This window comes from Ranitomeya variabilis, chromosome 3, assembly GCF_051348905.1.
Source record: "Ranitomeya variabilis isolate aRanVar5 chromosome 3, aRanVar5.hap1, whole genome shotgun sequence".
In the NCBI taxonomy this organism is placed as follows: Eukaryota; Metazoa; Chordata; class Amphibia; order Anura; family Dendrobatidae; genus Ranitomeya; species Ranitomeya variabilis.
The window spans coordinates 215,331,980-215,358,469 of NC_135234.1; the positions used below are offsets into that span (position 1 = coordinate 215,331,980).

Sequence of the window (26,490 nt, forward strand, 5' to 3'; positions counted from 1 at the left end):
GCGGTGCTGACATGGGGTCAACAGCGTGCGCTCAGCGGGGTGTTCTAGCTATACTGGCTGAGCTAACTGATTGGCTGTCGATTTGACGCCAGCGCGAGCAACAACAGAGACTCGCTGGTGGCTCAGAGGATGGTGAGAATAGGGCGGTTTGCTTGTTTTTTTTATTATACCAAACTGCCGAGGGATAAAACTACCAATCCCATGGTTTCCCAGCAGAGCACTGCCCTGCCTCTACAGGCTGGCCTTCTTCCCATAGTGCATCCTTGCACCATCGTTTCTCTCGGTGAGAACCTGTTTACACTTTGATGATGGCGCCAATGCAGTATGGTATCGGGGGGTCGGAGGAGGATTATTTTCGGGAATGATTTGGTGATGGACAATGCTTTTCCCACTAATGAATGATCCCTACAGTCCCATGACATTGCTCTTTGCATGATGATGTGTGGAGTAGAATGGACGCGGCTCTTCTGATCACCTCTGTTTGCTCTTTGCAGTGAGATACGGAGATGGATTGTATGACTCCTATATGAGGCTCGACCAAGCGGCAGCACAGGATGCTGCAGGGGAAAAAGAAAGCCCCTCCGCCCTCCCTTCGATCGGAAGACTTGCTGTAAGTAACGTGTCACTTTGCTTTACCCTTGTTGTCCTTTCATCGCCACTTGATTTATTTATGGTGTCACTTCAGCTTGTTTGGCACGGGTAAGGTTTTCACGTTCCAAGCTGGCATCTGACTTCACAGTGACCTGCCGAGGGGAGTAAGGTGACAAATTAAATATAAAATTAATTACGTTTGGCATCTTGACGCTATGAAGACCAGGCCAATATGATACGATTTCTAGTGGAAAGCTATGTTGTTTTGTGCGGGACCTGAATGCTCAGGTTGGATCGGATCACGCCTCTGTAATCCTAGCTTTCCATGCTTTGGTATTGGGGTGAGGTTGGCATTCACAGCCCTATCAACAAGTGTCAGGCACCTGTCGCACTGGCTTGTTTTGTCATGTGAAACTTCCTAGGCCGCTGTTTGCAAGGTATATCTTTATCATATGTGCGTCATGGACATACATGGTTGTTATCATTCAGGCCTTATGTATAGAAACCAGTGCAGCCAACTACATTGTAGCTCTCGTTTTTGTAAAGCCAGTTGAAAGATGTAACCTGATTGGTTGCAACGGATAAGCCTACTGTAGATTTTTTTTTTTAAAAGGAGACCTCATCAGGGTGACCATTTGTAGACACAGGTGTTGTTATTGGATGAAGGTACATTGAGATGTTTCAGAATTAAAATGGTGGACCACTGGATCTCCCAAGTGTGTGTGACCTGTCAGATGTCACAAGGGCGCTCAGGCTGACCATCTAGCTGCCATCTATGAATTATGTGGGCAGCCATTTATCTAATTGGCTTCCATGGAATACTCCAATTTTGGTTGGCCACTACTTTGCTCAACATCTTCCGATTACCGGAGCTACAGTCTGAAAGGGTTGGTCCGACAGATCCAACTTCAAAAGCGACAAGTTCAAGAATGGAAGAAGTACAGAACTTTTAATTGCCTTTCACTAAAGAGGAACCGTCATGTTACTTTTTATTGCATACATCAATAGTACGTGTGAAAGTAAGAAACTTTGTAATATAGCCTATCAGATAAATCGGCTTCTCTCTCCTCCTTTATTGATCCTTCATTTTTTTATTTCTGGGTAACATCTGTATTTAGTGAAGACAAATTTTGTAGACAGATTTTCCCATTGCTGAGATACGAGACGACAGTTGGTTCTTATAAGACTCTATGGAGGGGGAGGAGTAAGAGGGAGGAGCTTAGGACAGACCTTCTACAGCAAGTTGGTTCTCCATAGAACTTTAAGCACCAACTGCCATCTCCTATCTCAGTAATAGGAAATATTTTCTTCATTGTAGACAGGTTTTGCCCGTGAATTGAGAATTATGGGAATGAATGACCAGTTCAGAAAGGGAAAGAATCAGATTCCCCTAAGAAGTCATAATTAATAAGTTAAAAGTTTTTTTCATTTTCATGTATACTATTAATGAAGAAAATATTAATATGACACTGATTCTTTAAAATAATGGTTCACATTCAAATATGTGTAAAAGTAATTTAAATGTGTTCTGGGGCAAACCAGGATCTCCATAGTGTGAACAGGTTTAGGCTGTGTGCACACGTTGCTGATTTTTCGCATTTTTTTCACGTTTTTTTCCTGATTAAAAACGCTATAAAACCGCAAAAAAACAGCATACAATATGCATCCCATCATTTAGAATGAATTCCGCATGTTTTGTGCACATGATGCATTTTTTTCCGCGAAAAAAATGCATCGCGGTAAAAAACGCAGCATGTTCATTAATTTTGCGGTTTTTTTTGCGGATTTCCCACTATAAAATGCATTGGGAAATGTCCAGAAAAAAACGCACCAAAACCGCGCAAAAAACGCATGCAGATTTCTTGCAGAAAATTTCAGGTTTTTCTCAGGAATTTTCTGCAAGTATTCCTGAACGTGTGCACATAGCCTAAGGTACCGTCACACTAGGCAATATCGCCTGCGATCCGTGACGTTGCAGCGTCCTGCATAGCGATATCGCTATGTTTGGCACGCAGCAGCGATCTGGATCCTGCTGGGCTATCGCTGGTTGCAGGGAGAGTGGACGAACTTTCTTTCGTCGCAGCTCTCCCGCTGACACCGCTGGATCGCCGTGTGTGACGCCGATCCAGCGATGTCTTCACTGGTATCCATGGTAAACATCGGGTTACTAAGCGCAGGGCCGCGCTTAGTAACCCGATATTTACCATGGATACCATGGTAAAAGTAAAAAAAAAAACACTACATACTCACCGTCTGTTGTCCGTCACGTCCCCTGGAGCTTACCGTACTGACTGTCTCAGCGCCGTCCGGCCGTAAAGCAGAGCCCAGCGGTGAACCTGCAGTAACAGCGGTTCACCGCTGGGCACCGCTGTTACGGCTGGACGGCGCTGAGACACAGTCAGTGCGGCAAGCGCCGAGGGACATGAAGGACGACAGAAGGTGCGTATGTAGTGTTTTGTTTTTTTTTTACATGGGGACTTCGGCATCGCTGAAGACAGTTTCAGCGATGCCGACGTCGCTTGGTCGCTGGAGAGAGCTGTCTGTGTGACAGCTCCCCAGCGACCACACAGCAACGATCACGTCGCTGGTCGCGATCGCTGGTAAGTTGCTTACGGCAACGGCACCCTAGTCTTCCAAGGTCAAAAAAGGCTGTATTCAGTGTAAAAATCTTGCTGTCCACATGGGCTGAACCGCTGACATCGGTGATTGGCTGCAGTGTTGATGTGAGCTGTCAGCGTGACAGTGAAAACGTGTTTTTTGTCTTTTACTATAGATTTTCTTCTTTTTCATTGTTTGCCTTTGCTTTAGTTACATAACTAAGAGAACATCTGGTTTAGATTACTTTATAAAAAATGTCAGAAACCTGGTCATCGTCCCATAGGCTCCGCTTGTATCCAACATAAACAAGTTTTTCGGAGAGGAATGGGAGTGTTCGGTGCGTTCCTGTATGGAGCTCGTTTACAGGATCATTTAGAGTAGAAATTCTGAAGTTTGTATTGTTTGGGACCCGCAGATTTTCCTGTTGGGGACCCCTACGTAGGGTTCAGGGTGGGCTTCCTGCAATTTACCATTTATACTAATTTATAAATAAAATATTCCCCTATAGCATGTTCCCGAGGCGAGTGATTGAGTGTAGAGCAGTGCAGGCCATGTCACAGCTCGTTAGTGGAAGGACCACTCTGGAGCAGAACCCGACACCACAGTGTACATGTGTCTCCATGGAGAGATTGTCTCTAGCCTTCTAGTTTGTGCCAGAAGCCTCATTGTCGTGAGAAGCTCCGCTCGGCGTGTGCGCCAAGGCAACATTGTGTGTAGTTGGCCCTGCCGTCATTTCACTGCCCTGCAATTTGAGAGCATTGATATCATATCATAGCGAGGACCGGCCTATGTTCTCCTGCTGGGTGATTCTGAATGCACAACTGCGGGAGGAACCCTGCAAACGGGTCCGCTCAGAACGTCAGACTCTTAGGAAATGTCTGGAGGTGGGGAATTAGGCATGGTGGCTCAAAGTCTACCTAAAGAAAGACTTTGGAAAGAGTGATAAAAATGTAATTTCCCCTTTCTTTAACCAGGCATGAGGAAGTCCTGACAGGGGAAATTCCACCCAAAGCATTCTTCTAGATATACATAGACATAACTACATTAATATACACACATATATACATATATACACACACATAATACACGTGTGTGTGTGTATGTGTGTGTGTGTGTGTGTGTGTGTGTGTGTGTGTGTGTGTGTGTGTGTGTGTGTGTGTGTGTGTGTGTAAAATAAATATATGCACACGAGTGTGTGTATACAGTACAGACCAAAAGTTTGGACACACCTCATTTAAAGATTTTTCTGTATTTTCATGACTATGAAAATTGTACATTCACACTGAAGGCATCAAAACTATGAATTAACACATGTGGAATTACATACTTAACAAAAAAGTGTAAAACAACTGAACTTATACCTTATATTCTAGGTTCTTCAAAGTAGCCACCTTTTGCTTTGATGATTGCTTTGCACACTCTTGGCATTCTCTTGATGAGCTTAAAGAGGTAGTCACCGGAAATGGTCTTCCAACAATCTTGAAGGAGTTCCTGAGATACTTAGCACTTGTTGGCCCTTTTGCCTTCACTCTGCGGTCCAGCTCACCCCAAACCATCTTGATTGGGTTCAGGTCTGGTGACTGTGGAGGCCAGGTCATCTAGCGTAGCACCCCATCACTCTCCTTGGTCGAATAGCCCTTACACAGCCTGGAGGTGTCCTGTTGAAAAATAAATGATGGTCCAACTAAACACAAACCGGATGGAATAGCATGCTGCTGCAAGATGCTGTGGTAGCCATGCTGGTTCAGTATGCCTTCAATTTTGAATAAATCCCCAACAGTGTCACCAGGAAAGCACCCCCACACCATCACACCTCCTCCTCCATGCTTCACGGTGGGAACCAGGCATGTCACATATGGTGTGTGTGTGTTCCATTTTCTTACTATTGCACCAACAGTTGTCTCCTTCTCACCCAGTGTCTTACTTATGGTTTTGTAGCCCATTCCAGCTTTATGCAGGTCTATGTTCTTGTCCCTGACATCCTTATAAAGCTCTTTGGTCTTGTCCATGTTGTAGAGGTCAGAGTCTGACTGATTAATTGAGTCTGTGGACAGGAGTCTTTTATAGAGGTGACAATGTAAGACGGCTGTCTTTAATGTAGGTAATGAGTTGATTAGGAGTGTCCAACTGGTCTGTAGGAGCCAGAACTCTTAATAGTTGGTAGGGGATATATATATATATATATATATATATATATATATATATATATATATATATATATATATATATATATACACTTATACACTCACCGGCCACTTTATTAGGTACACCATGCTAGTAACGGGTTGGACCCCCTTTTGCCTTCAGAACTGCCTCAATTCTTCGTGGCATAGATTCAACAAGGTGCTGGAAGCATTCCTCAGAGATTTTGGTCCATATTGACATGATGGCATCACACAGTTGCCGCAGATTTGTCGGCTGCACATCCCAAAGATGCTCCATACAAGGCAGGATGGATCCATGCTTTCATGTTGTTTACGCCAAATTCTGACCCTACCATCCGAATGTCGCAGCAGAAATCGAGACTCATCAGACCAAGCAACGTTTTTCCAATCTTCTACTGTCCAATTTCGATGAGCTTGTACAAATTGTAGCCTCAGTTTCCTGTTCTTAGCTGAAAGGAGTGGTACCCGGTGTGGTCTTCTGCTGCTGTAGCCCATCTGCCTCAAAGTTCGACGCACTGTGCGTTCAGAGATGCTCTTAGGCCTACCTTGGTTGTAACGGGTGGCGATTTGAGTCACTGTTGCCTTTCTATCAGCTCGAACCAGTCTGCCCATTCTCCTCTGACCTCTGGCATCAACAAGGCATTTCCGCCCACAGAACTGCCGCTCACTGGATTTTTTTTCTTTTCCGGACCATTCTCTGTAAACCCTAGAGATGGTTGTGTGTGAAAATCCCAGTAGATCAGCAGTTTCTGAAATACTCAGACCAGCCCTTCTGGCACCAACAACCATGCCACGTTCAAAGGCACTCAAATCACCTTTCTTCCCCATACTGATGCTCGGTTTGAACTGCAGGAGATTGTCTTGACCATGTCTACATGCCTAAATGCACTGAGTTGCCGCCATGTGATTGGCTGATTAGAAATTAAGTGTTAACAAGAAGTTGGACAGGTGTACCTAATAAAGTGGCCAGTGAGTGTGTGTGTGTATATCTATATATATATATATATCACACACACACACACACACACACACACACACACACACACACACACACACACACACACACACACGCAGCTTGAGAAAGGCTCAGTGAGAGCCGAAACGTTGCACGAAGATGTGGGCTGAATAAATCTCACTTTTTTCACTTTAAGAAGACTTGGAGTGCTGCCTTCCTTTTCTCTTAATATATATATATATATATATATATATATATATATATATATATATATATATATATATATATATATATATATATATATATACAGCGAGGGAAATAAGTATTTGATCCCTTGCTGATTTTGTAAGTTTGCCCAGACAAAGACATGAACCGTCTATAATTTTAAGGGTGGGTTAATTTTAACATTGAGAGATAGAATATCAAAAATACAATTTCAAAAATGGGTAGCGCATGTGCAGATAGAGAATAGGCGCATACGCTATTTTGTAGAAGGAAACTTATTTTGAAGAGCGCGATATTAACTGCGGAGGCGCAGTGTTTAAAATAGGAGGCAGGCTACTGAAGGTTCAGTGATCTGTCATTTAAAGAAGTTGTCCACTACTTTTACATTAATGTATTAATGTCTGTTTGGTCCGGCACTCGGCATCCCACTGATCAGCTGTTACAGGTGCCAGTTGCGGCGGCCCCTGGACAGAAGTACTTATTTGCGTAGCTTGGCCGTCTACTGCTAGTGGCCGCCGCGAGGTACTACACATCCGCCTCCTATTCAATTAAATAGGAGGCAGATGTGCAGTAACAAGCCCTGGCAAGTACAAGTAGACGACCAAGCTTCGCAAGTAAGTACTTCCGGCCATGGGCCACCGGCACTGATAACGGCTAAATATCGTGCGTGCCGGACCCCGGCCTATCAGACGTTGATGCCCTATCCTATGAATAGGGCATCAATGTAAAAGCAGTGGGCAACCTCTTTAAGCCCAGAATGATGATGGTGAGGCCAGAGCGCGAAGTAAAGACTAACACCCACCCCCAACACACACACACACACACACACACACACACACACACACACACGCGCACACACACCGCCCCGGAACCCAAGAATCTTATTAACTCAAATCTGCAACCACTCAGATTAAACAACAACCACAAGACGGATTTCTTCAACCAAGGTATCATTGTAATCAGTATAACGGCGCCGACCTGACACTGTGTGTAGGTTCCTGAGCACAATCCTGGTGACTGGTTGGCTTTAAGGCCTGTTCTGTATCTTCCAGCTATTTCAATCAATTACAGCTGTCTTATTCAGACTGGCATCTCTTGGCTCTGTGATCTGCACGGGTGCAAATCCATCCGTAAGAAGTGTTTTTAATTCCACCGCTGCCAGAGGCCGCCCGGCTCAATGCTGATCACATTCCTAATTTGCTGTCATGAGTTCTCCAGCAAGGCACGATAAGAGATGGCTTACATTGCATTGTATGATGTTGGTAGATTATGTTGTTACATTGATTTTGGTGTGTGTTTTTTTAGGCTTTTTCATGATACACTTCACTCATTAGATAATGTTACATTGACAAAGCCCTAGTTATACTCATTATGTCTACATTGATTGGCTCATGGTATACATTTACTCCATAAATGACATTTTTCAGCTTTCATGCTTGGCATGGAGTGTACTTTTGCGGTCACGTGACTGCGCAATATTTCATGTAAGTACCATATAATGATCTTATTTTCCAGTGGCACAGGTGCTGTATGTGGAAACTGGCGGGTAAGAGCGAACGGAGCTTTTACAATAAAAATGAAGCCCTAAATACATAAATACTTTTGACAGCTGATTTTTTATTTATTTTTTTTAACTATTCTGTAACGGGTATTAGTTGTTTGCTTCAGTTCCTGTGTTGTCTTACAGGATAAACCCGGTCACCCACGGGTGTTGCTTTCTGCTGTGATTCAGAGGAGTGGGTGTTTTAGCATGTTGTGCATTGTGCTGTACATTAGCAGCGGGCGCTTTTGTACGTAGTTTTCAGCACGTTTTTTCTGTACTTTGAGTATTTGCTTTTAGTGATGTTTAGTCTGTGATCATGCGGTTATTATGCCGTGCAGGAGTGTAATAGTCTGAAATAAATCCCCAGACAGCACAGATCAGCAGATCCTTGCCTGCTTGTTCTTCCTGCTTAGCCCTTTTTTTGTATACATTAATCATCATAAAACTGTCCTATATAGATTCACACATCTACACATCAGAGATGAATGTCCTTGAATGACCTCCCAAGAGACAAGCGGTGCATGGAGCAGCGGAATAGTCTTAGAGCTTGTTCAGACGGTGCTTTTTTGCCGCAGATCTCCCCTCTTTTTCCTTATGAGTTACTCTCTGATCACAATCGGAGCATTGCTGGAGATGCAGGTCTACTAATAACCTCTGATGGATCATTTTTATCCAGCTGTCATAGTCAGTGGAGAATGCCATGCATGTTCATCAATCAGCAGAATTTTACTGGCCACTTCTGAAAGTATTGTGTTTGATTATATAATTTACCTATTTAATTTTAACTGTATAATAATGGTGATCAGTGCTGTATTTGGCTGCACCCACCTTCTAGCGTAAGACCATATGATAGGTCCAGGTTTGCATTGTTAGGATATGTTTCCACGTTCAGGAAACGCTGCGTGTTTGACGCTGCGCAGAGCCGCAGCGTCAAACACGCAGCGTCCAGATGTTACAGCATAGTGGAGGGGATTTTATGAAATCCCGTCTCCACTATGCGTGCTAATACGCACCCGGCAGCCCTGTGTTTCCGGACATGCGGCGTGTTTTTTTTTAGATCGCAGCATGTCCGTACACCTTGTGGCGACGCTGCGCCGCCGCAAGGTAAAACACAGGGCCCTATGTGTGGGGTGCGATGATGCCGGATGTGTGCAATGAACACATCCGGCATCATCGCGTCACAGAAGGGGGCAGGCTTAGGGCGGAGCGGGTTTGCCGCTCTGTCCATACCGCCGGCCATCCTGAAGGTGGACATGTACCCTTAGAGCAGTGGCTTTGCAGTCATTTTTCATTGAAAAAAATAGAGATAAGGAAATATATTTGAGAGAGGGTATGTGCACACGTCAGGATTTCTTGCAGAAATTTTCCTGACAAAAACCGGACATTTCTGCCAGAAAACCGCATGCGTTTTTTTCGCGTTTTTTCATGCGTTTTTGACGCGTTTTTTGTGCGTTTTTTTCCAAATCCATAGAATTTCGGGAAACACGCGGAAAATCCACAAAATTAATGAACATGCTGCTTTTTTTACCGCGATGCGTTTTTTTCGTGGGAAAAAAACACACCATGTGCACAAAACATGCAGAATGCTAAATGATAGGATGCATAATGTATGCGTTTTTAATGAGTTTTTATCGCAAAAAAACCTGAACATGTGCACATAGCCAGACACTCCATTTAGGAACTTGTTAAAAGCTGACTTTCTCTGGCAGTCCCATAAATGATTAAGTAAGCCAAACCTCCGACTCCATGACTCCAACCCCACAGCACTGGTCACTATTGAGCTTGTACATAAAGTGCAGCACAGATTCATCTCACCTCCGACCCCACAGCACTGGTCACTACTGAGCCTGTACATAAAGTGCAGCACAGATTCATCTCAGCTCCGACCCCACAGCACTGGTCACTACTGAGCATGTACATAAAGTGCAGCACAGATTCATCTCAGCTCCGACCCCACAGCACTGGTCACTACTGAGAATGTACATACAGTGCAGCACAGATTCATCTCAGCTACGACCCCACAGCACTGGTCACTACTGAGCATGTACATAAAGTGCAGCACAGATTCATCTCAGCTCCGACCCCACAGCACTGGTCACTACTGAGAATGTACATACAGTGCAGCACAGATTCATCTCAGCTACGACTCCACAGCACTGGTCACTACTGAGCATGTACATAAAGTGCAGCACAGATTCATCTCAGCTACGACTCCACAGCACTGGTCACTACTGAGCATGTACGTAAAGTGCAGCACAGATTCATCTCAGCTCCGACCCCACAGCACTGGTCACCATTGAGCATGTATATAAAGTGCAGCACTGATTCATCTCAGCTACGACTCCACAGCACTGGTCACTACTGAGCATGTACGTAAAGTGCAGCACAGATTCATCTCAGCTCCGACCCCACAGCACTGGTCACCATTGAGCATGTACATAAAGTGCAGCACAGATTCATCTCAGCTACGACTCCACAGCACTGGTCACTACTGAGCATGTACATAAAGTGCAGCACAGATTCATCTCAGCTACGACCCCACAGCACTGGTCACTACTGAGCATGTACGTAAAGTGCAGCACAGATTCATCTCAGCTCCGACCCCACAGCACTGGTCACTACTGAGAATGTACATACAGTGCAGCACAGATTCATCTCAGCTACGACTCCACAACACTGGTCACTACTGAGCATGTACGTAAAGTGCAGCACAGATTCATCTCAGCTACGACCCCACAGCACTGGTCACCATTGAGCATGTATATAAAGTGCAGCACTGATTCATCTCAGCTCACTCCACAGCACTGGTCACTACTGAGCATGTACGTAAAGTGCAGCACAGATTCATCTCAGCTACGACTCCACAGCACTGATCACTACTGAGCATGTACACTCACTGGCCACTTTATTAGGTACACCTGTCCAACTTCTTGTTAACACTTAATTTCTAATCAGCCAATCACATGGCGGCAACTCAGTGCATTTAGGCATGTAGACATGGTCAAGACAATCTCCTGCAGTTCAAACCGAGCATCAGTATGGGGAAGAAAGGTGATTTGAGTGCCTTTGAACGTGGCATGGTTGTTGGTGCCAGAAGGGCTGGTCTGAGTATTTCAGAAACTGCTGATCTACTGGGATTTTCACGCACAACCATCTCTAGGGTTTACAGAGAATGGTCCGGAAAAGAAAAAAAATCCAGTGAGCGGCAGTTCTGTGGGCGGAAATGCCTTGTTGATGCCAGAGGTCAGAGGAGAATGGGCAGACTGGTTCGAGCTGATAGAAAGGCAACAGTGACTCAAATCGCCACCCGTTACAACCAAGGTAGGCCTAAGAGCATCTCTGAACGCACAGTGCGTCGAACTTTGAGGCAGATGGGCTACAGCAGCAGAAGACCACACCGGGTACCACTCCTTTCAGCTAAGAACAGGAAACTGAGGCTACAATTTGTACAAGCTCATCGAAATTGGACAGTAGAAGATTGGAAAAACGTTGCTTGGTCTGATGAGTCTCGATTTCTGCTGCGACATTCGGATGGTAGGGTCAGAATTTGGCGTAAACAACATGAAAGCATGGATCCATCCTGCCTTGTATGGAGCATCTTTGGGATGTGCAGCCGACAAATCTGCGGCAACTGTGTGATGCCATCGTGTCAATATGGACCAAAATCTCTGAGGAATGCTTCCAGCACCTTGTTGAATCTATGCCACGAAGAATTGAGGCAGTTCTGAAGGCAAAAGGGGGTCCAACCCGTTACTAGCATGGTGTACCTAATAAAGTGGCCGGTGAGTGTATATAAAGTGCAGCACAGATTCATCTCAGCTCAGACTCCACAGCACTGGTCACTACTTAGCATGTATGTAAAGTGCAGCACAGATTCATCTCAGCTACGACCCCACAGCACTGGTCACTACTTAGCATGTATGTAAAGTGCAGCACAGATTCATCTCAACTAAAAGCCGAGATCCTTAGATCAGGAACAGAACAGACATTTATAGGGCACTTTATAACTTTCCCAAAATCTTATGAAAATATTTACAGCACTTCCTGCATTGTACTACTGTACCCAATTTATTATATATTGTCTGAGTCGGTCCATTTTATTCCGACTCTGAATTCAACCAAAATTGACACTGACTCCAAGACTTTGACTCCACAGCTCTCAATAAAAGAGAGGTCAAGCATTTGCACCTCTGCTCCATTCAAGGCGGACATTCTTAGGATCGATAGAAGTCCTGGTGGTCAGCAAGTTATCCCTTGACTTATGGGTAGGGAATAACTTTAGATTCCGGAAAAATATATATATATTTTTTTAATTCAAATGTTTTTTTTTATTGAATTTTATAAAGGCTAACACAAAGAGAAAAAACAACAACAATCAAACACTGGAGAAACACAGCTCTCCACCCCCAACATTAAGAAACATTTTTCATGTGTTATTTATACAGTACATCTTGGCTCTGCAAAACCAGTATAATTGGATTTGGATGGACAAATATTTGAACATAATAACAGTAGTCAAAAAAATTACGTATAGCTTGTGAAAACACTAATAACATTTTTATTAATTTTCAAAGAAGTTTAATTTGAGGCATCATATAAACATAGCTCAAAGCAATCCGAGGCGAAATCTCCTCAATTCCCTAGATGTCAAACCAGAACCATCAATCCGTAGACCCCTTATCTTGTGGAAAAATATCTTTAAAAGGGTTTCGTAGTTTCAGAAACCCCTTTTCTCTGGCTGTAGTTTGTTTATTAAAAAAACAAACAAATCTGGGCTTTGCTCACTTTCCCCGTGTCCAGTTATGCGCCTCCGTCACTGCTTACGGGGTCTGTTATGGTCTGCAGTGCTGCGGTTACGTCCACGCCGCGGCAGTCAATCAGTGAGGTCAGTGGGTCTGCCTGAGGTGACAGCACAAATTGCTCAGAGCCGCAGAGCGCGGTGATTGTCTGCAGACATGTCAGCAATGCACACTATCATAGAGACCGGCAGAGAGTCAGTGTTGGACCCAGGGAGGGTGAGCAAGCAAAACTTTTTTTCTGGGAAAAAAAAACCTGCAGCTGTGTACAGTGGAATTTAGAAACCGGAAAACCCTAGGGGCCTCCGGGGGCTTCTGGGTTGTACTTCTGAAATCTCATGCACATGTTGCTTATTTTACGCAGCATTTAATTCAGCCAATACATCAGGATTTGCAGCAAAGTTTTTTTTTTTTTTTTTTTTTTTTTTTTGCTGCAAATCCAGAACGTGTACATATAATGATGTACCCTCCGAATAAACATTCCATTTTACTGTCTGACATTCAGATCCAGATGACAGAATCGGCTCACGGAGACATTTCTTCTACTTGGTGTCGTTTCCTATTGAAACTATTGAGAAGTGCCGGAGTTGAATAGTCTGACTACTGTAGTAATAGCGGCATTGTTATGAGGGCATAGTATTCTACTCTTACTCTATGAATACACTATTATGGCTTTTGTTGTAATGTTTTGACAGATTTTATTGTCCCATGTTGAAAGGTTACATGTTACATAGAATTCTTCCATGCGACAGCACAAACTTAGCTGGGCTAGTGGTTTTCGAATCTACGTAAATTGCTGCCAACAATAACATTAACAAATATTGCCTAAGGGTACATTGTGGCAAGAAAAAAGGGAACTGCCGATTCTCATCGTCTGTTTAGGAAAGAATAAGGCCATCAAGGAGAGCGCACTGCATAAGAGGAAATACTGGGGAAAATAACAGGGTCCCTGCCCACCCATACTTCTTTGATCAGCCATCCCACACTGTTTCAATGTCCCACAATGCTGGCAATCTCAAGGGCCTTCTAATTTTTAGCTACCAGATAATTTCTATTTTATGGCGTCCTGATCTCACTGGCCATTGTTATCAAGAAGAAATGAGAAGCTCTTTGTACCATTGCACAATACTGGTACAATGATTGATTGATTGATTGATTGATTTTAAGTAGGATAGGCTAACGTCATGTTAAAGCCTAAGACATGGGTGGGTGATTAATTTTCCCAAGGGGCCACATGAGAGAACGTGACTGTTGTGGAGGGCCGAACCAATATACTGAAATTAATTCTGCCCAATATTAACAATAATTATAGTTATTTTGTATCAAATGTATCACTTAATATTAGCAGACACCCCCTATGTACAGTATGAGCCCCCACATAGCCCTTCTATATACAGTATGAGCCCCACATGGCCTCCTATATACAGTATTAGCCCCACATAGCGCTTCTATGTATAGTATGAGCCCCACCTAGCCCTTCTATGTACAGTATTAGCCCCACATATCTCCCTATATACAATATGAGCCCCAACGTAGCCCTTCTATTTACAGTATGAGTCCCCACATAGCCCTTCAATATACAGTATGAGCCCCACCTAGCCCTCCTATATACAGTATGAGCCCCCACATAGCCCTTCTATGTACAGTATGAGCCCCCACATAGCCTCCTATATACAGTATTAGCCCCACATAGCCCTTCTATGTACAGTAAGAGCCCCCACATAGCCCTTCTATATGTAGTATTAGCCCCACATAGCCCTCCTTTATACAGTATGAGCCCCACATAGCCTCCTATATACAGTATGAGCTCCACATAGCCCTTCTATGTACAGTATTAGCCCCACATAGCCCTTCTGCATACAGTATGAGCCCCACATAGCCTCCTATATACAGTAATAGCCCCACATATCTTCCTATATACAGTATTAGCCCCAAATAGCCCTTCTGTATACAGTATGAGCCCCACCTAGCCCTCCTTTATACAGTATGAGCCCCACATAGCCTCCTATATACAGTATGAGCCCCACATAGCCCTTCTATGTACAGTATGAGCCCCACATAGCCTCCTATATACAGTATTAGCCCCACATAGCCCTTCTGTATACAGTATGAGCCCCACATAGCCTCCTATATACAGTAATAGCCCCACATATCTTCCTATATACAGTATTAGCCCCACATAGCCCTTCTGTATACAGTATGAGCCCCACCTAGCCCTCCTATATACAGTATGAGCCCCCACATAGCCCTTCTATGTACAGTATGAGCCCCCACATAACCCTTCTATATACAGTATGAGCCCCACACAGCCCTCCTATGCACACATATAAAAATCAAACAATACCTCGCTCCCATTCCCTCGGTTCTCTGCTACTGTATTTTGTATGTGCACTCATACTACACGCAGCAGATGCGATATAGTGATGTCATCACGTTTGCTATCTCAGTCGCACGCGCTAAATGGTGGAAGAAGGAGTTGGCAGATCTCTCCTCCACTATTATATTCACCAAGGTGTGCATTCGGAGGATGCAGATAGTGATGATGCCGGGATGGGGGTGGGCATCCATATGGTGCAGCCCATGGGCCAGTGTTTTCAGCCCTTCGGTTGTCTCGGATTGCTTGCCGGACTGGAACAGCCAGAAGGCCAGATGTGGCCGTGGGATACACTTTGCCTAATTCTGGTCTAAGCAAAACCTGTCATCCCTTGTCCCACCCTTGAACCGCCTCCATGTTGTTATACGGTGTTCTAAAGATGTAACGCTCTGAAATCTGGAAGGTGATCTTGGTCTTCCCAGGAGTCATGCTGGATGACACATTATATCAAGCCACCTCCAGTGGCTTCCAGCGTAAGCTGAACTTAGGACACCTTGCTTTTCTGCACCTGCGCTGGATGCTCCACGGGAGCATTATGAAATATCCCACCCTGTGAAATGTAAGTCAGGCCAGGAAATGTGTATGCCTGCAGGACTTCTTGCGAGACTGAGACTCCACACACAATTCTTCACTTTTCCCTATTTTATAACTTTATTTTTTCCTTTTTGCTGCAAGGAACATTTCCGAGAGTGACACGTGTAGAAAATGTATAGGGCTATGGTGGTGATGATGACAGGTTGGCTACTATTAATTCTTATTGTTGTGTCCTTCCCTACTTATAGACTGGTTCTAAAAGACGTTTGGCTTTCTTGTATTTTCAGCTGCATTCTTGGATCTGAATTTTTACAGTGTTTTTCTTGGCTGTTCAGCAACTTGCACAGAATGTGATCATGAATACAGTGTTACGTAGATTTACGTTCTCACGATTTGATGGTTCCTTGTCTTGACAGTAGACTACATGTACTTGCCTTCCGGGAAGCTGATTTCAACACTTCTTTTGGGCTGTCAATCAGAATTCTTGGCTTACAAACAGCGTCTTCGAGGCAAAGATACTCTTCGGGTGTATTTTACAAGTACAGCTTTCAGTAAGGCAGAATCTTGCTTGACCCCGTAGAACTCTCACTTTGTAACCTGGTTGCCATAACTGGAAGAGTCCCTGTTTCCCAGCACAGTGATGCAATGAGCGTTGATCCCTCGAGACCAATAAATTGCGCATTAAAAACACATGCTCCATTACAGTTGCAGAAGGAGAAAGCAGCTGAGCCAGGAGAATGGATGTTGGTCCATGGATGAATCATTTCCTACATAGCTTGGGGTAGGAATATCCTTTTAGCTTGATGGTGTTATATTTATTTTTTCAGACTTTTTTTTTATACTTCTATCTTGATGTGTGAGGTTCACTGAAGCTTGAGGCTTGTTTGTACATTTGGCAGTTTTTGTGAGTCATAACCTTGAGACAATCGGTCTGATCCATTTATGTAGCTTGTGCTGAGGATGTAGAATTTTGTTCCTTTTATTGGTGGCCACAAATAGACTTTGGTAGAATTCAATGTGTTCAGGTTACTGTAAGAGTATTTTCTATGGTACCCATTGACAAGCTATCTGATCTTTACATTTGCTAATTTAACCATTGCATTATGGCAGAATTTCAAGCCTGTATGTGACAGATCAGAACATGTCACTATATGCTTTTTTGAGTTCCATTAGCTGCTTTAAAGCCTCATCCATATGTCTTTGAATCACATACTTACTCCTTAAAGTCTAGGGCGCTATTCACATGTCGGAGGTTTTTTTCTGGATCAAAACAAAATCACGGAGACATGTTCATTTTTGGATTGGAGACACAGATCAAAACTACCAATACAAGTCTATGGGTCCATTAAACTTTACAGATGGCATTAGTTTTTTTCAACATCAGTGCGCTGTCCGTTATTAACATTGCAGTGTATAGTAGTTGTAATTTTATTTATTTGTGCATACGTGAAAATCACTGATGGCAAAAACGACTCCGACCCTTTTCTTTATATGTGAAAAATTCCAGATGTCTGGATGAGGCTTTAGTTGGCGCTCCATATGGTGAATGCATTATTCATCTTATTTGTTGTGACTTTTTTTTTTTTTTAAAGCGCCACTCTAGCTTTTTTTTATTATTATTTCCACACTGGAGTGGTGCTACTAATCTAAGTTCCCTGACCAAGTTTTATACTTACCAGCCGCTATCTTCTGCTCTTACTGGTGCCACTAAGGTCCCACGCCACCATCTTTTGGCCACAACTTTTTACTGTCAGAGATCACGGTTACAAGCTCTCTATGTAAGTCTATGAGATCATCGTTCTTGCCTAGTTTTGGCTTGGCTGTCATCGACTTACATTGAGTTGTGACTTCCGGATCACCCAGCAAACACTAGAGCGATCCGGCAGGTTACAAACTGCTGGAGACCGACCGGAGCGGTGCTGATAAGTATGAGACTAGTAGCACCACTCCAGCGCTGCAGAAAAAAAAACTGCTGTAGTGGTGCCTTAATTATTATTCAATCAACCGAAATTGATCTAGGTTCCAGGAAGAATGTGTAGAGTAAACCTTGTATAGAGTCTGGTCTAGGATCATTATCGGCACACATTATGGCACCGGGTGCGGTAGAAGAAGATTGCCAACATGCTGCATTGCCAGAACTGTAGTAAAGGTAGGGACAGATGTGGGTTTTTAAAACTGGGAGATGGTTTACCAATAAATATGATGTTTTTATTTCTTGTCGTACATGGAAATCTGTCACCTGCTCAAAATACAATTATATTTACATTTTTGTTTTATTTTTTTTACTAGAATTTTAGCAATTGTGGAAAAACTTTTTATGAAAACGAACTACCGTATATAAAAAAAAATGCAAAGAACTCCTGTAGCTACACCCTACATCTTGTGTCTTTGACTCTCCAGCATTCTTCTCCGTTGTTTCTTTAACTATTTTACAGTCTTTAATGAAATATCATCCCCGTTTGTGCCCGTCTACGCATGGACAGAGCAGTTGCTTCATTATAATGAGATAATATGATTAAAAATAAACTCCCGGCAGCTTTGGTAGCTCACGTTGCTTGACATACATATCTTGCGTTCATGATGCTTGCAGATATAAGTCTCACATGGACTTAAAAGGGATGATGCAGCTAGCTTACGCAAAGTAAAATCTGGCAGTAGCATCCATTCATGAATCATACGCCTTCTGCACAGCCGAGAGCTGGATCGGGGCAGGAAAGCCGTATAAATTATCAGTGCCCTGCCATATTCCGCCCAAGACGGGTTATTTATAAGTTGTCTCCTGTAGCTCTCTATTTCGAGTTCCTGTGGATACTTCTTACATAGTCAGCATTTTTGAGGGTGCCACCAGTGACTATAATGGGAAGCAGATGTCATTACTTGTGGAGTCTCGGTGACCATCTAACATGTGTTTACATCCAATATTCGACTGAAGGGATTCGCGCTTCAAAGAATAGTCTCTTGAGCTTAAAACGTGCAGACTCGGTTTTGTGGGTATAAATAGAAAGGTTTTATGATCTGTCTTAATTCACTTCGTCCAAACAAGTACAGTCAGTATTCACATGAAAAAAAAACGGCTTTAAGACTTCTGAAGGACATGAAAAAGGACAATTCAGGCAATTAATGCGAATCTCATCCCTATTGTGCTAAATTTACAGCATTAGGGTGTTTCCCATTTTTACAACCTAACATATCCATTTGCCACTAAGTAATGTTGTCACGCTTGAGAGCGATCACTGGGAAATTGGTTCACAGGCGCAAAAATTTGACTTGCCAAGTGACCCCAGCTCGAATCTAGGCGACTAACCTACTCATAGTTACTCCTTGGTCAATGCATACATCATGTGAAATTAGTACGGTTAATTACACTAATTATAGTTGACTGAATGTACAAAGATACAAAATGCTACTCAATGCAAGACATGTCTAAAAAGATAAGTTTTTAGGTTACGCATAAATCTGTAATTGTTATTAGCACCTGGCGTCTTTCATATGGATTCCACCTGAATCCCACCTTAAAAAAGCGCCAGAAAGAATGGACATGTGCACAGCAATCTCAAAGCAACTTTGCGCATATATTTCACCTTTTTTCACTTCTTTTAGCCGCTTCAGGGTTTGCTAGCCAGGAATCGGCTAAAAAAAAGGAACCTCACCATTCTTCAGGTGGCTTATCTTATATATATATAAAATAAAGATGTCTGTCGGTGGCAAAGGTGCTGCTAAAACGACAGCAAAAGGGACAAGATGTTTCAGCAAAAACACCACCACCATTTTCTGTCTTCTCTTTCAAAAATGAAGATGCCGTGTGCACATACCCTTAATCTAACTTTCTGGGGTAGCGCATTCTAGTGAACAGGTGCAGCATGAGAAAAATCTTGATAGGAGTGGGAGGGTAAGATTATTAATGATGTTTAATCTTAAATCATTTCCAGTATACTCTTTTAAATATGGTGTTCATCTTTTTTTTTTTTGTTTGAAATTTACATGATCTTATTAACTTTACATAATTGTCTTTTATCTTTTAGATAAGCGGAAATAAGTTTGCCATGAAAGACCACCAGCAAGTCAAGGTTCAACAATTATTTGAGGACTCTGGCAACCGCAGGGTCAGTGCTGCTCTCCCAGGAACAGATAATGCTTTGCCAGTATTGACTAAAGAAAAAAGTTCTGACAGTTCAGGCACCTCAAAATCAAGTGATAGCTCCACCAAGTCCTCCAAAGCCTCATATTTGAGCCCAGATCAAGCGCTGAAGCAATACAAACATCAACTAACGTCTTTTGAACTGCAGGAAATCATCAACGTCACTGAAATATTTTTTATTGGCCCAAATGCTAAGAAGAGACAAGGTGTTGTAGGAGGTCCTAATAACGGAGGGTATGATGATGACCAAGGAGGGTATACGTTGGTGCCGCATGACCAAATAGCTTATCGCTATGAGGTGTTGAAAATAATCGGAAAGGGTAGCTTTGGACAGGTGGCAAAAGTTTATGATCACAAACTTCACCAGCATTTAGCCCTCAAAATAGTCCGCAATGAGAAGAGATTCCATCGACAGGCCGCGGAAGAGATCCGTATCCTGGAACATCTAAAGAAACAGGATAAGACCGGAAGTATGAATGTAATACACATGTTGGAAAGTTTTACCTTCCGCAATCACATTTGCATGACTTTTGAGTTGCTGAGCATGAACTTGTATGAGCTGATCAAAAGAAACAAATTCCAAGGTTTTAGTCTACAGTTAGTTCGTAAATTTGCTCATTCAATCCTACAATGCCTCGAGGCTCTGCACAGGAATAAAATCATCCACTGTGACCTCAAACCAGAAAACATTTTGCTTAAACAGCAAGGGCGCAGTGGGATTAAAGTGATTGACTTTGGTTCGAGTTGTTTTGAGCATCAAAGAGTATACACATACATACAGTCTCGGTTCTATCGGGCTCCTGAGGTCATACTAGGAAGTCGTTATGGCATGCCCATTGATATGTGGAGCTTTGGATGCATTTTGGTGGAGCTTTTGACTGGCTACCCATTGTTTCCAGGAGAAGATGAAGGAGATCAGTTGGCATGCATGATAGAGCTCCTTGGGGCACCACCTCCAAAGCTTCTAGAGCAAGCCAAGAGAGCAAAGAACTTTGTCAACTCGAAGGGCTATCCTCGTTACTGCACTGTAACCACGCTTCCCAATGGATCTGTGGTCTTAATTGGAAGCAGGTCACGAAGGGGAAAAATGCGTGGTGCTCCTGGCAGCAAGGACTGGGTGGCAGCTTTAAAGGGTTGTGAAGATGCTCTTTTTATCGACTTCTTAAAAGGTTGTTTGAATTGGGATCCAACAGCCCGAATGACTCCGAGTCAGGCATTACGACATCAGTGGATTTGTAAGAGGATGCCTAAACCCCCTGTAACAGACAAGTCCTCAGGAAAAAGGATTACCAGCCATACCAGCTCTTTCCCAGGGATTAGCTCTAAATTACCCCCTGTAGTGGGTGTGGCCAATAAATTAAGAGCAAATTTAATGAACGACTCTAATGGGAGCATACCCCTTCGAACTGTTTTACCCAAGCTAGTCAGCTAATCGTCACCGATGTTAAGCACAGCTATGATGAGAACATTTTGCTACTAATAACGTAGCTACCATAACTGAAGGGATTTTAGCGTTTTAATTATTTTAAATTAAAAAAAAAAAAAGACCACAAAATGAAACATTCGGCTTTGTGAAATCAGAATTTATTCAATAATTCTGTTGTAAAGGGCTAAGCATTTCAATCACCATCTGGTACAAACTTGATTCTTTTTTTATAGGTCAGTATGACGTTCTTCTGAACACGTAGAGCAATAATAGAAGGATGAAGGCATACATGTAGACTGTTCCTGTTTACTTGTCAAGCTGTCACTTCAGCCATTACTCAATATTCCGGCTCACATTTGCCTGCTTCGGGTTGGCCAACTGTGCGGTTTGCCAAAATTGACAAACTTAAGTGATCGATAGACTTTTGACCATGAACTAGAGTATCAACGTGCCACTTTCATGTACCAAGGTCTGGTTGCGGCCACATATTCACTAACCCCCCCCCAACCGTTCAGTCGTTTTAATGCTATAGATTTTCTTAATCTTCTATGGCCTCAGTTGCGTCTTGGGGTGCAGTACACCTCTAAGATATTGAGTTGCTTAAAAAGTGGAAGCCATTTTTATTTTTTCTTTATTCTAAGCTTCATAATGGAGAGGTATCTGAGAACTGATCAGATATTGTTTTATATATAAATATATATGGGTGAACTCTGTCAGGTTCCTTTCTCTGAAGGTGTCCATATACTCATAGCCATTTCCCTCATATATATGTATGCTCATTTGGCCGGGCGTGCATGTGTTCCCAGCAGGCTGAGAGACGTAAGCTGCTACCAGTTGTACCTGGTGGCAGCTTATCTTCCCTTGAGGGATCAGGAACGGGCAATAAAATTCAACATGCCAGTGTGGCCAAAAATGGTGAATATAACAACTTTGCTCTGAAATGTATTGGCACCTTGACAGTAGGATGCCGAGGAACGTAAGTTTGACTTTTCTTTGCATTTACAATTTGATTTTCCATAGCAAACAATTAGATTTCAATACTTATATGTGTGAACAGTGGCAACTAGATGTATCTCCAGCTGCTCTTTAACACCGTCAACACCCTTAGAGACGCCTGTAGCCCACAACTAAGGTTATAATGTGCAGCTGGCAGTTCTCGGTTACCTCTCCCCTTGCCAAGACATTGTTTATCTGTACGCTTTCATTTTAAGCCTGTGCCCCCTCTAACTTCAGATCCAGAGCCACTAGTTCTGATATTATTTTGAAGGTCAGGGGCTTAAAGGGAATTGGGCATGTCAAAAAATGCAAATAACCTGCGGATATGGGGTTAATCTGTACTGATGCACTGCTGAGCCCGGCTGTCAGTGGTTACAGCCGCCACTCGCTTGAAGCCACGCCTCTATGACTGAAAGCCGGAGGTTAAAGTTCATTTTCTCTCAGCAGCTCGGGCTTTCAACGCGGCGGCTGCACTGCTTTAGAACGCTGTTAAGCTGCAGTTTAACCACATCCCTGCAGGTTAATAGCGGTTTTTGATATGACAGGTTCCCTTTAAGGCTGAATTTCTATGTGCAGTCTTTGAGTCACAAATGGGGGGTGATTCTAAAGGAATGATCTAACCTGGCCGTACACAACACATAAATGCATTTTTAGCCAATGGCTATGGCTCTTGTTTCTATTCCCCTCCCCCATATACATGCATGTTCATCTCGGCTGAGCATTTATGTATTTTGCATGGGTAAGGGAGTAAGGCGCCCCCAGATAACCGATGGCTGCTTATCTGCTCCTGGGAAAACAAAAGGATCAGATGTCCAAATTCCACATGCTTGATCCTTTGAGCTGTCATGGCAGAGTTGGGGCCTCCACATACATTAGATGGTCGGTGCGTTTGGCCCACATCAACTTGGCTTTCATTACTTCTCTTATTCTTAAACTGCTTGTGTGAATCCAACCTCAGGCCTTGTTAGCGGGTACCTTCATCGTGACCTTTAATGGGACCCTGCCATTTTGAACAGACAGTTCTATCTGTCAGCGGTTTATAGAGCAGAAGACACGGAGCAGAATAGTCTAGTTTTGAGGCAGTAATCAGTATAAAATGTATTCATTTCATTCTCTGCTCAATGTAGGAGTCCAGTGGGCGGTTATTCAGTGATTGACAGCTATCTGTCTGACAAAAGACTCTGTTACTGAATAGAACCGCCCACTGGACTCCGAAGTATAGAAATAACAGAAACTAAAAGATCGACAACTCTTCCCACTAAACGATATGTCCATGTGCTTGTATCATGCTGCTGGCAGATCAGACGCCATGTTCCGTGTGGCGGGTTCCCTTTCCAACATGCACTTATGTCCCCACTTAATGTAGATGCTAAAGTGACCTGTATCTAATGATATCCATTCCAGCGTCAATGTGTCACCTTTTTATGGCTGTTAGAACTCTATAGAGAAGCAAAAAAACCTGCTTATGGCAATCCTGGGGTCTTCAGGGTTTGTTCTCCTTGGTGCTATGTCAAGAGTGGTCGCTGAGGTGCAGCGCTCCATTTGTGGATCGAGTGAGCAATCTGATCTATTCCTCCAGTGTGTTTGATCTTCGTTACCTGACCAGAATGCTGAAATACTAATGCGTCGCCTGAAGAACTATTCTGTATTTTTACTGCTAAATAACCTAACTGTATAAAGTCATTCCTGATAAGTGATAGTCCTATGGGCAGAATGAACTGATTTCCACATACGTTATATTACTTGCTTCGTACTCAAATGATTTTGCTGTGCATTTTGTATACGAGGAAGACGTCTGCCCTACTTTTTTATTGGCATGCTTGGATGTGGTGTGAAATTTGTGTTTTGGGGTTTGCACATATTTGGATGATGAGAAAACATTGCAGTTGGTATCAGAATATCTTATTGTATGTCTCCCAGATATTTTCTGCTTTCGCTTCAGTTTTTAAAATCTTATATAAAAATATATATATATGAGAGCAGCTTAATGTAGGAGCAGAGACCCTGATTCTAGCGATGTGTCACTTATTGGGCTGCTTACTGCAGGTTACAATATAAATACCCTATGTCACACAGTGTCTTAGGTTGTCAATAGCAGTATGGCAGAAACTGTATGTTCTCCCTATGTTTGCGTGGGCTTCCACCAATCTCCTTGTAGATGTTGCCCTCAGTTGGACTTGAATAAAAGTCTTACTTAAAGGGGATTTGTCATCAGGTGTTTTCTACCCCATCTGAGAGCAGCGTGATGTAGATTAGTAGAAAAAGGAGATAGATGTGTCAGAGTAGACCACGCTGTTGTATAAAGGGAGCAGTTCCAGAGTGGAATAGCAATTCTGTAGTTTTCTTTTTTATGTGTTTTGTGCTCACACCAAGCTTTTTTTCAAACATAAACTACATAGCACAACATCATGTAGGAGCATAGACCCTGATTCCAGTGATGTATCACTTACTGGTCTGCTTACTGCTAGTTTATCTGCTGTAGATCTACAAGTTGTCAGAATGCTGAGCTCTGTATAACCCCGCCCACGCCACTGATTGGCACAGTGTACACAGAAAACAGCCAATCTGGGGTGAAGGCGGGGTTATACAGAGCTCAGGACTACATGGCAGCAGGTCAAGTGATAATCTCCTGATGATAAAACTGTAATTTTATCACAGCTATAGTAAGGAGTCCGGTGAGTGACTGGAATTAGGGTCTCTGCCCCTACATCTTGCTGCTCTCAGATCGGGTGCCAAAAACCTGGTGATGGACTAGTACCACACATGTAGATATGGCTGGGATTACCTGTTGTGGCTGCAGAACAGCTCAATTAAATTGTTGTCTAAAAGTAACTTATTAATGACCACCCAGCTATGCAGCCAAACTACGCTACCATTCACGAGTCAGCCGCCCTTAGCTTTAATCAACTTGAAAACCGTGTTGTTCTCCATGCTGGAGCGGTCTATATTGCTATGGACAATAAGTTCCCATAGATTATTGTTATTTGAGGGAGAAAATGTAGATCATTGGATTTTATGGGTGTATACATGCCATGGAAGTGTAGCTGGTGGACCGAGACCCCCATCGGTACTCATGCTCCCGTTTTTTGCTACATTGCTGTGAATCGGAATATGACAGGCCGCTTTCCTGCTTGGTACCGTTATACATTCTCGGAGATTCTGTACAGTCTATGAATGAAGTGAAAACACGGCTTAGAAGAGGGTAAAGCATTGTGTTGTGAAAGGCCACAAAGAAAGTCAATTGAATGTAACGTTAGGTTGATCTAGTTTTATATGAGGTGGATCTGATGGGAACATTCGCTCCAGGAATAGCCGGGATTATACGGCAAATCGGACAAAAGAAGGGTTAGCGCAGATGATAAAATATGTGCATTTATCACCGAATCTGAGATGTGGTTTTATCCTTTCTGATGGTTTGTTTTCATGTCCATGAAAGTGCAGGATGAGAGTCTGAAGCCGTCACGTGTGCAGATCCCAGGTGTCTCTAGGGACAATTGCGGAGAGATCACAGGAGAAATGAGGGCGGATGACAATGTAGATCAGAGGCAGCAATGACAAAGCACAGGATCAACAACAAAGACCTGACACACCCTGGTTATATTTTCCATCGTCTTCTGAACAGATAGTGGAGGGTTTGTGTAAAAAAAAATAAATAAAAAAAATGACATACTGCAGAATGTATCTGAAAAGCTTGATGATGGCGCAGAGATAGACAAAGCCCAGTCACCTCCCCGTGTCCCTTTAACTGGAAAACTCTGATCTGTTTTTAATCCCCAAGTGGAAAATAGATCTAATTCCTGCTTTAAGATACATGAACCTCATTGCTTTGTGTGTCGGGATGTTTTTCTGGTGCTCACCGCATCCATTCTCTTAGGTCATTCTGCGCTGATTTCCTGTAAATAGAATGCGTACAGGAAATCCTGCACACAGTCATACCACCGCGGGTCGCTGAAGAAGTGATGCGTGCTCTCACGTCCAAGAGTAAAGATGGGCCTCCGGATAACAAAGAAAGTCTGCTTGAAGGAAAATTGTCACCAATGCCCTACTTTTACCAGTATTGTGGCTCTAGAGGTGTTCTTCACTTTCAGTCGTTTTTGCCAACATGACCAAAGGAAAGCTATCCTAGCGACATGTGTATTTATGTATGAG

The 26,490-nt window shown here is 43.1% G+C and overlaps 1 protein-coding gene across 3 annotated transcripts in view; it reads left to right on the forward strand.

The window, feature by feature from the left end:
- The window catches only part of DYRK3 (dual specificity tyrosine phosphorylation regulated kinase 3), a 35,643-nt gene extending 13,924 nt beyond the window's left edge, over positions 1-21,719 (forward strand). For all 3 annotated transcript variants that reach the window (XM_077295165.1, XM_077295166.1, XM_077295167.1), the window contains 2 exons: positions 495-610; positions 19,804-21,719. In XM_077295165.1, the coding sequence (XP_077151280.1) occupies positions 495-610; positions 19,804-21,351 (1,664 nt within the window). In that variant the 3' untranslated portion in view covers positions 21,352-21,719. The remainder of the gene's footprint in view (positions 1-494; positions 611-19,803) is intronic.
- Positions 21,720-26,490: the final 4,771 nt, after the last annotated feature.